Here is a 14419-nt window from a genome sequence, read left to right on the forward strand (position 1 = left end):
GGTAAGTGAGCTGGAACATGCACTGCATTGCTAAGGACAAACACCTGTCTTCCTTAGCCCACGATAGCCTTGAATGCTCAAGACACACAAAATATTACACCTGCTTTTAGCTCTTTCATATACAAAAAGCAACCGGAGAAAAAAGGTGAAACTGGGAGCATCCAGACAAAAGCCAGATTCTCTGTCTACAGCCCTGCCAATAACACAAGACTGTAGGGGAAATGTGAAAATACATCAATGATAGAACAGCTTCAATAAAATTCTCACATTTGACACGACCTATGTTCAGTCTCCACATCTTTACTTTTAATGATCTAGTCATTAGCTTTAAGACTTAAAAGAGGCCTCCTGAGCCATGACCAGACATCTTAAATTTCAGCTATGTAATAGGCTTAATAATTCTTTTCAACTTATTCTATGCCTCCAAGAATAGCTAACAAATGCCAACACTGTGCTCAAGAAGCCAGAATCAAGGCCACCTCATAACTTTCTTAAGTCTCATTCCCCACAGACACATTCCGCATATATTCATCTCGCAATAATTGTGGCAACACAGTGAAAAATGATCTATTTCCCATTAAAATTTAGGGGTACATTTCAAAACAGAAATGGGTCCTCACTGTACCTGCGTTTTCCCTTGCTGACCATAAACAATTTTAGTTGGGATGATTTTGGTGGCTGGCTGGACCGTGGACCCTATTCCTTTTGGCTGTGTAACAATCATTTTTGTGATGGGTCTCGTGGCAGTGATGATAGCAGGTTTTGCTCCTGCTGGCACTGCCTGAACAGTTTTCTCCCCCTGTAGAGAAGTCAAAGTTTACAGGTTAACTGAGTGAAGTTCTTCAGGGAGACCCACTTCTCTAAAAAAATACACAGTTATTGGTGAGTGTGTGTACCACAGAATCAACCTACTGCTGTTAGAACTAGATGTATTTAATACAAAGAACATCCAAGACTTAAAGAACCCTATGGCTTTGAATGGAAAAAATACCCAAATCCTCTTTTCCATTACTTTATCTTTCGAACTGCTCTGAAGGGTTGAGCAAAGAGTAACTAAATGACACTGACAAATTTCTTGAAGTTGCTCCAAAGAATTCACCTAAGCTGGAACTTTCCTCAAATCTTTTGCAAATGTTTATTTAAAGCCTCTCATTTTGGCATAACATCTATGAAACTCGAATTGGAAAACTAAAAATAAATGACATAAATATAAATCTGTGTAATCCTCCTGCCCAAAATATTAATTGTATCTGTTTTTTGTGTGTTTTTTTTTGTTTTGTTTTGTTTGTTTTTAAACAAATTAAATTCCTTTATTTTGAAGATGCATTTTCACAGCTGTTCCATGGGAAACATTGGATTTTGAAATATTGCTGACGGATAACTAAACTCCTGATAGCTTAAGAACAGCAAGGAAATTGAGCATGCTTCTTTAGTTCTGCACAGTAACAAACTACATGAGGAACCATGTTAGTTGCCAGTTCTCTCAGTACTACACATTCCCACCAAGTAGATGGAAATTCCAACAACCATACTTTTTTTTTTCTGAAATACCACCAGTCTGGTGTCTCCTATTGTGTAACATCATGAGATTCCTATTTGCATGAAAACATAGCTTTAGGTTTTGTTCTTGTTTAAGCCAGAAAAGTTGAAATTTTCAAAAAATATGTCTTGAAAAGTTTCAAAAAGATTCCTGCTCAGCTAGCCAAGTAAACTTTAAAAGATAACGTGATTAAAGCATTCAATCTCACAGTTCTAGTTATGAATGAAAAGCAGGTTCATAATGTGTGAAGGAAAATCCAGCTGCATCTGGAAACTTGATTCTGTTTTTACTACACATCATGTTATTCAAGAACTACACCACTACCTAATACTCAGGAGCAGGAAATCAAATGTGGTACCTTTACTGTAAAGGAACAGCTTATTTCTGCCCAAAAAAGACACAGAAATGCATGCTTGTAACACGTCTAAGGTTCTCATTACAGCATTAACAGGGTAAGATTCTACTTCTGCTTAATTCTTCAGGGTTACAAAACAATTAACTGTGGAAAAAAGGGCAAATCATAACTCTGGGAACAATCCCAGCTTGTTTTAAATATCTTTAATAACTTGCAAAACATATTTGTTCTTCTAACATCCTTGAAATTAAGGCATGCTGTATCTGCTACGAAGCTCATGCAAAATTGGCTTTTAATTGAGACTTTAGCAGAAAGAGCACAGCAGTTAGCACAATCTGTCATTTGGCCATAGATCTTTAAAGTCTTACTTACCCCAGCATTCAACAACGTTGTGACAACATTTTTGCCAGGAAGCCCTTGAATTGTGGTTCCTTTTCCAGTAGTCTTTTGCACAACAATCACATTGGGTTTGGAAGTCATTGGAATTGTAGTGATTTTGGTTGTAGTTCCTAAATTTTAATGAGAAAAGAAGGAATGTGAAGCTTATCCCACATATATTTCCTTTCACTTTAGAAGTTGGCTGCATAGAAATCACTGTATTTAAATCTTACAGAACAACAAAGAAAGCATCTGGAATTGGAATTTATGCAACTCAACACATAAAAGATCAACTGCTTGCTCCACAAATCTTTCGTCTATAGGCAAAACAGGCATGTGCTGAACAAGAGCAGTTCATTCTGTATTAGAACAGACAGCTTCTTCTCATGAATTACAGAGAAGACTAATGCAAGTGTCTCAGGATAATACATCTAACTTCTCAAAAGCTAGAGTTAGCATTAAGGGCAATGGTAATACTCAAGTCAATGTCCTACATGCACAGATAAGAGTTGACTTAGATGACTTTGGAGCTCAACAGATAACTTAGGCAGAAGAACCTGTATGTGTCAGTAATAGCCATCTCTTTCTAGAATTGAGCTGCTGCAATATAAGTGACTAATAGTGGATTGAAGGAAAAATGAAAATTAAGAAAAATATGCTACTGTGTTAAAATCAGTTCTTGAAAGTTGAATTCCTAACTATTTTTATTTTTATTTATTTCAAAGAGCTGTGTTGGTTATTTCTCTCCCTCTCCCACTATGTAATAAGATCCATTCCCTGCATCAACCTGCAGAGCAGGCAATGCTGGACCACCCTCCACAATCTACAATGGCACACACACTGATACTTATGTAATTAATGTTATCAGACTGCCATTTCAAGATCTACTCAGACAGCCTTTTTTTGTTTTTAACCACCGCTACCATTTTCCCTCTGCAGAAAATACTGCTCAGTCATCACAGTTGCAATCCCAAGAATTCCTCTCATTACCTTCTACCCACTAGTCATGCCTGCAGATGCCTCACTATACAGTTCAGATCAATAACTGTACTAATCCTGAGGAAGGGAAGATTTGCTGAGACACAACCATTATTTTCTTAGCTTAGGAAGCCTCTAGCTGGCTGCTCCATTAGCAGAAAAGGAAAAGAACATGAAATAAAAAAAGAATATATAAAAAAAGGAAGATATAGTTTTTAAACTTGTGTAATATCAGGACAAATTGGTAGAATCCTCACCAAGATCAAGTAAGGGCTTCCCTGCATAGTCTGCTGCTCTGGAGAACAATAATACTCTCTTTTGTTTATGAACTCGTTAGTCTATCTAGAAATCTCCTTAAGAACTCATCATACCTGAAACAGGATGAAGAAGTTACCGTTTTAGTCCTAAATCCGATTTTGCAGAAAGTAAGATTAAAAAAAATTGAGGCACGTCTACCAGACTACACTCCAGCATGGCTTTACCCCAGCCTCTGGCCTTTCAGTGCCAGGATCTGGCTGGTGGTACTTTGGGATTCTGCTAAGAACCAGCAGCATGAGCTGTTATCTAAGGACAAAAGAATCCATACTTCTACCTGTTATTTGTATCTTCACTTTCAGCTATTTTCTTCTGAGTTAACCTCTCCAATAAAAGCCCTATACATTATTTAAGCACACAATCCAAAGAAAAGCCCTGAACAATCTGAGCAAGTATAGACTTGCTTGTGAATTCAATCCCAATATATATTAAAAAAACAAACAAAAACAACTCATATGCTTACCAGAAACAATATTACTACTGATAATCTTGCCTCCCAGAGTAGCCAGTGATTTTGGTACTACTGTAATGATGCTACCACTCGTGGTTTTCACATAAGTTGCAGCCCCTGGAGTTCCAGCCATCCGAGCCCCTATAGAGGGGCTAACTGTCGGCCGTGTGTATGTTGCTTGAGTTCCTGTGTTAAAGAACAAAAGACAAAAACAGCAAAGTTCTCTGTTAAAACATAATTCCCTATTATTCGTTAGGTGGGGAGAAAAAAAAAAAGTTATATTAGAAGAAAAGCACTAGATTGTATTCAGAGAGACTCTATACTGCAATTTATTGCAACTCCTTGTGAACCTACAGGTAGTTTCTAAACATGCAAAGCAATATTCAAGCACTTGCCATCTTTAAATTAAATAGAGTTTTGTTAAATATTGCACTACATGCTCTATGACTGACACATTTTAACTCGCGTCCTTCTTCCCAAGATTTTACTTTTCAATAGGTGCACAGATTCTACCTGAATTTTGCCATTTACTCCGCTAGACACCCAAGAATTAGTTCTTTGATGAAACTATGAGAACTGATTTCTGTTCCTCCTGAAAGAGGCCTAGACTCCCATTTTGTCCATGAGACAAATCATTTAAGAACACGAGTAATTACTTCCCTCAGAGATATATTTAGACCCAAGAGTAATTTACAATGACAATACAATTGCATAGATCTAGCGTTTAGCTAAATCCTATTTTCCTCTACCTATTCAGAACAGAATGAGGTGAGAGTACACAGAAGAACATGCTCAAAATAATAACAGGAGTCAACAGCTACACTATGAACACAATTTCGTTCTGCTTGTACTGCTGCCAATAATTTGCTACAGATATTAATTGTTAAACATCACAGAGAAAACCAACTTGCTTTACCAAGAAAGCCATATGTTCAAATCTAAGAGAGCAGAACAAGGTTATATGAATTAAAAGTACTGCAAAACTGTTAACTCTTTTTTATATACTTGGAAATGTTTGTGCGAAGCAGGAGCTATAGGTTTTTGTTTCTTTTTAAGATATCATTAACTATCAACATGAGCTAATAATCCCAGCTCATGCTAAAAATTCAGAAAACAGGGATAGAGCTCCTTTGCACATTTTCCTATACAAGATCATAACTTGCACCATCTGCATTATTTCTGATCTTCAATGAATAAGAAAACACAAATACAATTAGATCTCCAGAAAAAAAAAAAATAAATGGGATTTTAAAATTCAGTTTTTTGGCAAGACTATGAGCAAGTCATCTGTCTTTTAAACTCCATGTGTCTAAAATAGAAATGATGATGACCTACCTACTTGAGGCACCTAAAAAAAAAAAAACAAACACACTAATGTAAATTGTCTAATGTAAGGTGCTACAGAAGTGCAAAGTATCAGTGTATTGCAAAAAAAAATAATATATATATATAAGTATATATATATATATATTTAAATCAACTCAATGAGGATGGAATTTTCACTGTTTCTGCATTAATGCAAAGAGATCACAAGAGGAATGAAAGAGCTAAAATCCTTATCTAGCATAATGATCCAGGTCCATGAATGTGATGTTGTGCTCACTGTTTACAAGAGAGAAGTGACCTTTTTCCCCCTAGCAAACCGTGTTTTGCTGCCTGCATGCCTGGGTTTAACCCTCCCTTCCCTTCTCAGAATCGTAACTTACCAGAGGGAGTAGTGACCAGTTTAGTTGTCATGACAGTCCCATTACTGCTAACAACCATAATAGGTGAATTGCTACTGCTGGGCAATGCCGCTGTAACTGGTTTGGGAAGGATTTTACTGAGCTGCACCTGTTGAGTGATTATTTTAACACCTAGGAAAGGAGAAAGGTTACTGTTAAAATACAGGCACGAAAAGTTACTTCCTGAAATGCTTTCTCAGACTGAGCCCTAGTGGGCAGGTAGCCTCACAAGGCTTCTATTCTGAGCCCATTTATTCCTGATTATGAAAATACTTTTCTTTTTTGTAGGGCTGTTTTCTTTAATTGTTTGTTTGCTTATTGTTTTGTGGGTTTGGTTGTTTTTTGGTTTTTTTTTTTTTTTTTTTTTTAGATTTCCTTGCAAATAAGATATTCATCATCTTTGCTTTCATGTGCCTGTTTCAATTCCTAGCGACTCCCACTGAGTCACAGGATTACATTCTATCACTGATTTATTTCATTGAGTTTTAATCTTTTCAGGTTCATGACTCAAAAACTAGAACACATTTCCCAGGCCAACAGGTTACAACCAATACCAAATTGTTTCATGTACAGTGAAGCATCTAAAAAGGAAGTAGTAATCCATAAATTTAGTCTGTTAAGTTTTAAGGTTTTAAACAGCCCACTTGAATTCCATCCTTGTGAACACATAAAAAAGCTTCCTGCACAATCAGTTCGGCTGGGTGTAAGGAACTAATTGTAACTCTGGCTACAGAAGGTTGCTTTAAGTAAAGTATCATCTCTTGGGTTATTGGTTATCTTGACATTAAGAAGAACTGGAGTGAAACAAACTCAGAGTAGAAGTAGCAAGGATGGGGACACCTCATTATGGCAATGATTTTGCTCACTTTCATTCAGTTATCGTAGAGGGATGGGAGATGTTCGAGATTCACTTCTCAGTTGCAAACCAAAAGGTCACTGCTGTAAGCTCAAAAGTTATCCAGGCTGCATGTTTCTCAGGTGGTCAAGTTCTGTGTTGAGATTCCACTGTGTTGGTTAAATGCTACGAAACACTCAGCCTGAATTAATCCCACCCAAACGTAGGCATTTGTATTTGTACACAAAGGTTTGCAGGTGAGCAATTTTCAGGCCATGAAACATCCTCCAGAGATGTTTGCTTCTTCTGCATTGACTATAACCACAGTACAGAGTACATAAGCTCCAAATCAGAAAAGAAAAACTGAAGCCTTTGAATCATCCAGACACAACACTGGATAAAAAGCCAAGCCTTCATGAAAATCAGCTCCCATCTGCCAGAGAGAATAGGTTGAGAATCAAATGGCATTTCCAAAGAAATTTAAACTAAAAAGCACTCTGAGTCCAAAACCATGGTAAAGGCACAGAGTGAAGCTCTTATTGATGAAGCATTGTTTAATAATTGGAGGATGGAGGTGTCCTATTTGTCTTCATTACAGGGCACTTTTTCCTAGGCAGTGGTGGTGTAATCCAAGAAGTTTATTAAAGGACAGGGGTAGGTTTGTTTGTTTCTTCATTCCATAGCCTGTTTTAATTTTTTTTTTTTTTAAACTAAACAGTACAAACAATTTTACCAATCACATTATTAATATAAAACATGGATTTAAAAATACTTTGCACTTTTATAGCACTTTTTGTTTTAGAATTTGCTAACTTTGCAAGTATTACTTCTTATTTTACAGTAGAGTAAAGCCAAGGAAGAAAGATTATGCAACTTGCCCAAAGTCAACTGAATGAGTCAACATTACAAAGAGAATTAAGATCAACTCCCAGACTCAGATCTAATTGTATTTTTGCTGTAACAAGTAACTCAAAAATAGATTTCAATTTCTGGACCACAGAAAAGAATTGAAACATGGATTAACTTTTTTTTTCCTTCAGTTGATACAGCTGAACAGCTCTTGGATCTTCAGAAAATCGGCGTCTTCATGTTTCAACTAAGTTATTTTTCAAGATAATTACATACCTTTCAATGTCTAATGATAAAATACTTAATCCTAAAGTATGGTCTACAATACCTGAACCAAACAAGAATGACAGAATCAAATTCTTCAATTACTGTTAGCTGACAACATAATATCATCCTTCTCTATTATTTAATTTTGAAATACTGTCCTTACGCAGCTACGCCTTCACAGCTCCCTCTCTACGTTTGGGATAGAATCCGGCCCCTACTTTCTTGAGGTTTGGGGGTAGATCACAGTTGGCAATATAACTCAAGATTAACTCCAACTACCTGATTCCTGTTTGATCTGAATGGTGGGCTTGATGCCAGGTGGAAACTGAGATTGCTGGGGCTGCTGTTGAGCTACAGAAGACTGTGCCAGCTGTTGTTGCTGTGGCTGCTGCTGTTGTTGCTGCTGTGGCTGTTGCTGCTGTTGCTGCTGCTGTGGCTGCTGTTGCTGGGCCTGTTGCATTTGGTGCAGTTGCTGCTTGGGAGACTGCTGATGCTGTTTGGGGAACTGTGCTAAGATCTGCGTTGGATTCCCAACCAAACCTTTTGGGGATGGTAGTCTGGTAGAGGCTACTTTAATCGCCGATGTGGATACGCCTGCAAAAGAGTAAATGGTTTGAGATTTAACAGGGTAATGTGAAAGAAAAGTATGATTTCTTTATATATATACTCTTTCACTTAAACTGCCTTTACTACCGAAGGATGCAAATAAATACAGAATGGTTAAAAAAAAAAAATAGTACTTGTGCCAGAAATGCTCTGTTCAGTGTCAAGGGAGCTTTATACAGGCTTTCAATGTGACAGTAGAATATCTTTAGGTAGATAACATGAAGACCACAATTCTAGCCTATTTCCTGCACCTTTTGTAGTAAAAATAACTTCATGAATCTTTTCAAAGCCAGATCTTTAATCTTCAATAAAGCAAAACATTTATAGTGAATAAAAATCAAGACTGCAACAAGCTAGAACACGGGAATGACAAATGTCAAATCCATCATTATAAGGCAGTATCCATTAGTGAACAAAAAATTGTCTTACAAAAATGAATCAAGTAATGGTATGTGATTTAGAAAACTATGGAACATGTTTTTTTTCTGATGAAAGGTTAAACAATCTTACAAGTAATAAAGTGGTGCAGTCAGATAAAAAAAATCTTTTGAATACATAAGCATTTAGGTTACTTCCTTGCACAGCTGGCAGAGCTGTCAGAACGTTTCCTGCAAATTTGGGCTTTACCTCAAATTCTGCACTGTACATCCTCAAGCACCAAAAAAGAATCACAGAATGGCCAGGGTTGGAAGGGATCTCAAGGATCATGAAATCTCTAACCTCCCACCACAAGCAGAGCCACCAACCTCCACATTTAATGCTACACCAGGCTGCCCAGGGCTCCATCCAGTCTGGCCTTGAACACCTCCGGGGATGGACGGGGCATCCACAGCCTCTCTGGGCAGCTGTTCCAGCACCTCACCACTCTCTCTGTAAAGAACTTCCCCCTGACGTCCAACCTAAATCTTCCCTCCTTCAACTTCAAACCATTTCCCCTTGTACTGCTGTTATCCACCCTTCAAGAAGAGTTGAGAAAGACAAAGTCCATGTCTTAAACTGGCATTTTTTAACCAAGTCCGTGCTAAAGTGGTAGGCTTTAATCTCTTCTCTTACTTTTCCTCTACAGTTATAGACAGCAATAACACTAACAGTCAGAGCAACCTACAATTCTGACAATCTAAATAAGCAACCCTTTTCTGACTGCATGACCTATCAGCTTCTCCCTTTTCTCGGTCAGCTGTTCTCGTTTACTGATTTCATTTCTCCATGGTGGGAGCCATTATCAGTTTATCACAACATTTCATCAGTATCTTTAGTAATTATATTGAATTTTTAACCTGCATCAGTTACTTCTGAATTGTAGCTGCCACTTCCAAGATCAAATCCAATTAAAAATCCACAGTTCAATATGAAACACTGCTGTAAGCTTTTGCGTGCTGTAGATTACTGATGTACCTTAAGGACTTGATTAATGGAAGCAGTATGGCCTTGATTTGGCTCAGCAACTTTTTGTGGAATGAAAAATAGAATGGAAAAATATAGACCAAGAAAAACACTACGCAACAATTGTCACTGTCAGGCAAGTGGTGGTCACTGAGGTCCTCCCAGTCACTCACACCTTCCCATCCAAAGAGACAGCCAATGGGCACAGAGTTGAATCAATCATGCTAGCAGGCATAGCTGGAAAGAGAAACCAGCAACTCAGGTGTTTTAAATTCAGGCTCACTCAGCTCTTAAGATTAAGGACCTGAAAGTTAAGCTGTCAATAAAACATGAAGATAAAATGTATAAGCCTTTTTTAGAATATTTTTAATACTTCAGAAGTATTACGATACTGAGTATGTCAAGCATAAGCTTAATTTACTTGGTGAGAACTCTGCATCTTTCTGTGAAAGCATTAAGAGAAGCAATCAACATGGTATTCAAATGATACTGGAAACACCCATTCTTTGTGAATCAGACAGAGCTCTCTGAAAATACTCATTCTGGGGCAATGTTTTAATGCCAAAAGAAATTTTTTTTTCCTCCGAACTAAAAGCTTTGCCACACTGCCTCATCAGATTCTCTTTAATAACTGAATTTACACATCAGTGATTGAAGAAGGAAAAGAGCTGTGCCCAGCAAGAATTCCTCTGTAGTATCTTAGATTAGTTTCATCACTGTAGTGTTTGTTTTTTAAAAACTCCTCTTTTGAACTCAGCATATGTAAACATAAACCTCATCTCTAAGCTGTTCTCAAAGCAATGCCTAACTTATCAGCAAAAAAGCTCTTAAACATACAACGTTTTCACTATACCTTGTGCTACCGTTGACATTACCACAGATGGCGTTGATGATACCACAGCAGTCACAGCAATTGTACTTGCAGTACAGGAGGGAGTGGAACAGCTACTGCTGCTGGTGCTACTGCTGACCAGAGAGGACTGAGAAGCAGTGATAACCACCGGTTGTTTCTGAGTAGTTGATGCGATGACTGATGTTGGAACGAGTTTCGTAACTGCTGCATAGTTGTGGGACTTGGAAAGGATGTTGGGTACAAAAGTTGAGCTTGGAGATGTGGTTACTATTATCACCTGAAAGGAGGAAAAAAAAAAAAAAAAAGAAAGAAAGAAGAAATTCATGTGTTCTTTGCACTTACAAAGAGCATAAAACTTCAGTAACATATTGGTGTAAGAGCATTTAGTTCTGGATACACGTTTATCAAGACCATTTAAGAGTGTGAATCACATTTGCTGGCAACTAAAAATTTCCCTTAGTTTGAAAAGACAGTTATAAACATTTCCTTAGAAGATTTTTTTTTTTTTTTTTTTTTTTAAGAGATAATTCTACTTTAATTAGATAGCAATTGCTGGTTTGAAGGCAAACAGACAGGAGGAATTAAGAGCTCAGTTCTGTTAACCAAGCCAGGAAGCCTGAAGCCCATTTTGAACAAAACAGCAGGGAGTTAAGTACGTTTTAAACACCATTCTCCCTAATCTAGCACAAATATCAAGAAATGGCAATGAAGAGAATAAAGAAATGTCTTTTTCTCTTCAACAACTAACAGCTGCTGAGTCAGTAATGGGAAATATTTTTGATCCACAAGGATGTAAGCAATCAATATTTCATCAGTGGAAAACCTGTTCTAGGTTCAGAAACAATTTGTTTTAATTAGAGTCCTCAGTAACAATAAATTCTTTCATATCTGCCTGAAAACCATTTGTCTGAAGACAATAGGCATTACTCCTAGTATGATCTTCACTTACAAGCCTATGCTCTGATTTGACATTGATATACATAGAAAGAGGTCTGTCCTTATGCAACTGACCTAGAAAACTGCCCATCTCTTTTTAACATGGGAACTACTTATGTAAGGAGGTTTGTGTTATTCTGTTTACTCCTACCTCCTTGTATTTACAAACACACAGTTGAAATAGAAACACACAGGACAGAAATACAACGCATTCAGTTTGCCATGCAGGAACGTCAAGAAATGGTTTCAATAAATCACCCCCACATCATTTATTACAAATCTAGAAATTTAAAACTTAGTCACGATTTCATTGAACAAAATCAAATAGAAAAGAGGTACATCAGGAGGAAATAAAATCTTGGCCAGAACAAATTGAAGGTCTTATACTACTTCCCAACGCTACTGAAATCTTGCTCTGAATTGATGGAATGGATGGAATCAAGACAGCAGATTTCACCACCGTGGTTGCCTCTGCCTCTCCTTTCTACTCCTCACTACTTTTATGATCCCCGCTACTTAACTCAGTTTTTAAACATTTTGACACGAGGAAAAACAAAAGTTTACTACCTTCACCAATGACAGCACATTTACCACACCTCATCACCACCCAAAGCATAAATTTCCCATACCCACTGCTTCGCCTCCTTATTTCTTATTCCAAGAAGAACGTTTTTGCTGTGCCACCCTTATTTTTGCTTTCTAAGTGCAATTTAATCCAAACACTCTTCTGAAACTGCTCCTGGGCTGTGGCCAAATACACATGCTGAACACTACATAAGCCCAATTTTGGTACTAATCTTGCATGTGAAAAGACCCTAAGGTATGATCAGAGTTTAATTATCAGATGGCACTAGTAGTTTTTGAATATTAGGGCCAGCTCCATTCCATATAGGATAACTAATTTAGGAGCACACACGACAAGTTGCAGGTTATGAAGGAAGATTATTCATATTAAACTTCCTACATAATTCCTAGTGCAACAGGGCATCTTAAGCATCTCAGCTAAGTACAAACATGCAGGATGCATCTGGATGTAATCACAACTCCTGAACAGTGCTGTTCTTCAATCAAAGCAAGAGATAAAACCATCAGTTCGAGGTTATTACATAACAGGACTTTGTTTAATCATGCAGGGGAAAAAGTCTTGTCAAGTATTACAGCTCAGAATCAACTTGCTGTCCTGTGACTAAGCAGGTTTGGATCTCTATGTTCTGCTGTGTTAATTCTGGGAGAAGAAATGCAATGATGATTAGTGATCTTCCTGCATGAAATATAACAAGAATTTCTTTTTCTGATTAAAAAAAAAAATTACAAATTTTGAAACTTAAATCACAACAATTATGTTTTTGAAATACTATATTTTCACGTGTCCAAACATTCAATGGCATGGAGATGCGCCAGGGAAAGATCAGGCTGGGTGTGGGGAAAAAGTTCTGCAGAGGGTGGTGGGCATGGAACAGGCTGACCAGGACAGAGGCTGTGGCCTCAAGCTGCCAGAGCTCAGGGACACAGGGTTTGGGTTTTGGGTGGAGCCAGGAGATGGACTCAGTGATCCTTGTGAGTCTCTTCCAACTCAGGATATCCTGTGATTGCATGTTAACTTGTCACCAGAACTGCACCACATCTTTCCACAGCAGAAAGACTGACTAGTGACCAAGAGTAAGTTGTTTTTTTTTGCTTTTGTAATAGTAAGATATAAATTCCTTACATTTACTGTATTTAGTCCTATCAGCCCTATTCTGAGAAACACCAAAATCTAGTTCCCGAAGAAATGAATGAATCAAACTGCCAGAAGCTGAAGCTAGATTCCTTCTGTGTCCTAGACAGAGGATTTTATTACAGGAAGAGAAGCCAGAAATTGGAGCTGTGACATTATTAGTTGTTACGGCAAGTCTTTCTCCAACCCACTGAGATGTCAAAACAATTCTGAAAGCTGGCGTGTAGAAACTAAAAATTTCATTCATATCCAAGAACTTCACTCATACCCAGCTGCACTTGTTTAAAACGGTGCAGTTCCAATTTGAGTCTAACAAGTCTGTCATTTAATTTAAAACTACACAGAGGGATTTCTCCCACCAAATTTATCCGGCGACGTATCTCAGTATACCTAAATCCAACGAAAGAGGGCAGTGTGACAAGTTCAGACACAAAAACCACCACCATCTGATGAAACAAATGATTTTCCCATAGCTGCAGTCTAGCAAGAGTCACAATGTGCAAACTAAGACCTAGAATTTCCCAATCTGAATGAAGCAAAAGCACATCTGCAGAAAAGACTCCACTGACAGTCCTTTCTTTTTCTTTTGCAGGTTTAGTACACTCCAGCTTTAACTACCATGCATATATAACACTATAGGTAGTCAGGGCAAAGAAAAGTCTTCCTGCACAAAAGGTGAGCCTAAAAAGAGCAGCAGGCTAGGTAGGTTACTCAGGTTCTAAACTAGTTGTGTGTTTGCTGCAGCAAATGCAGGATGTTCTGTTTAATGATGTATGCTCACTCACAGATTTCTATGCATGTCTTTCTGAGGTGAAGACTGATTAAGGATGCTGTCAAAGAACAGTAAATCAAATGAAAACAAAGACCTTGGAAATGGAAAAAGGTCAGAAAGCAAGTTCTTTATTGCATGTTACTTCAGTTAAATTGTCCTTGTTTTCAAAGTTTTCAAAACCAGGACATGGGAACTCTGCTAACCCAGAGTAATAAAACAATTAACAAGACTATCCCATGTGAAGGTTTGAGTTCAAGTGTCAAATTCTCACAGTTGGAAAAAAATAAATGCTCGTTAGTAGCCAGCCTATAACCAGTCTGTCAGTACCAAGGCCAAATTCTTTTTTTTTGCCTCTCTCACAAGTCTACTTTAATTAATAACTGCACCAAGAGTTAACTTGGTCTGAAACATTAATCTTTTTTAAACCTTAAGGACAAAATAGCAGACAGATCTGAAATGC

At 37.6% G+C, this 14419-nt stretch overlaps 1 protein-coding gene across 7 annotated transcripts in view; it reads right to left on the reverse strand.

Moving 5' to 3' along the window:
• EMSY (EMSY transcriptional repressor, BRCA2 interacting) overlaps nt 1-14419 on the reverse strand; it is a 42371-nt gene that overhangs the window by 11265 nt on the left and 16687 nt on the right. For 5 of the 7 annotated variants that reach the window (XM_085216496.1, XM_085216494.1, XM_085216495.1 and 2 more), the window contains 6 exons: nt 10535-10811; nt 7972-8286; nt 5724-5873; nt 4030-4203; nt 2268-2404; nt 626-799 (listed from right to left, as the gene is read on the reverse strand). In XM_085216496.1, the coding sequence (XP_085072622.1) occupies nt 626-799; nt 2268-2404; nt 4030-4203; nt 5724-5873; nt 7972-8286; nt 10535-10811 (1227 nt within the window). The remainder of the gene's footprint in view (nt 1-625; nt 800-2267; nt 2405-4029; nt 4204-5723; nt 5874-7971; nt 8287-10534; nt 10812-14419) is intronic. The other 2 variants (XM_085216497.1, XM_085216498.1) reach the window with 2 other exon arrangements.

Source organism: Meleagris gallopavo, chromosome 1 (genome assembly GCF_905368555.1).
Source record: "Meleagris gallopavo chromosome 1, MGAL_WU_HG_1.1, whole genome shotgun sequence".
Lineage (NCBI taxonomy): Eukaryota > Metazoa > Chordata > Aves > Galliformes > Phasianidae > Meleagris > Meleagris gallopavo.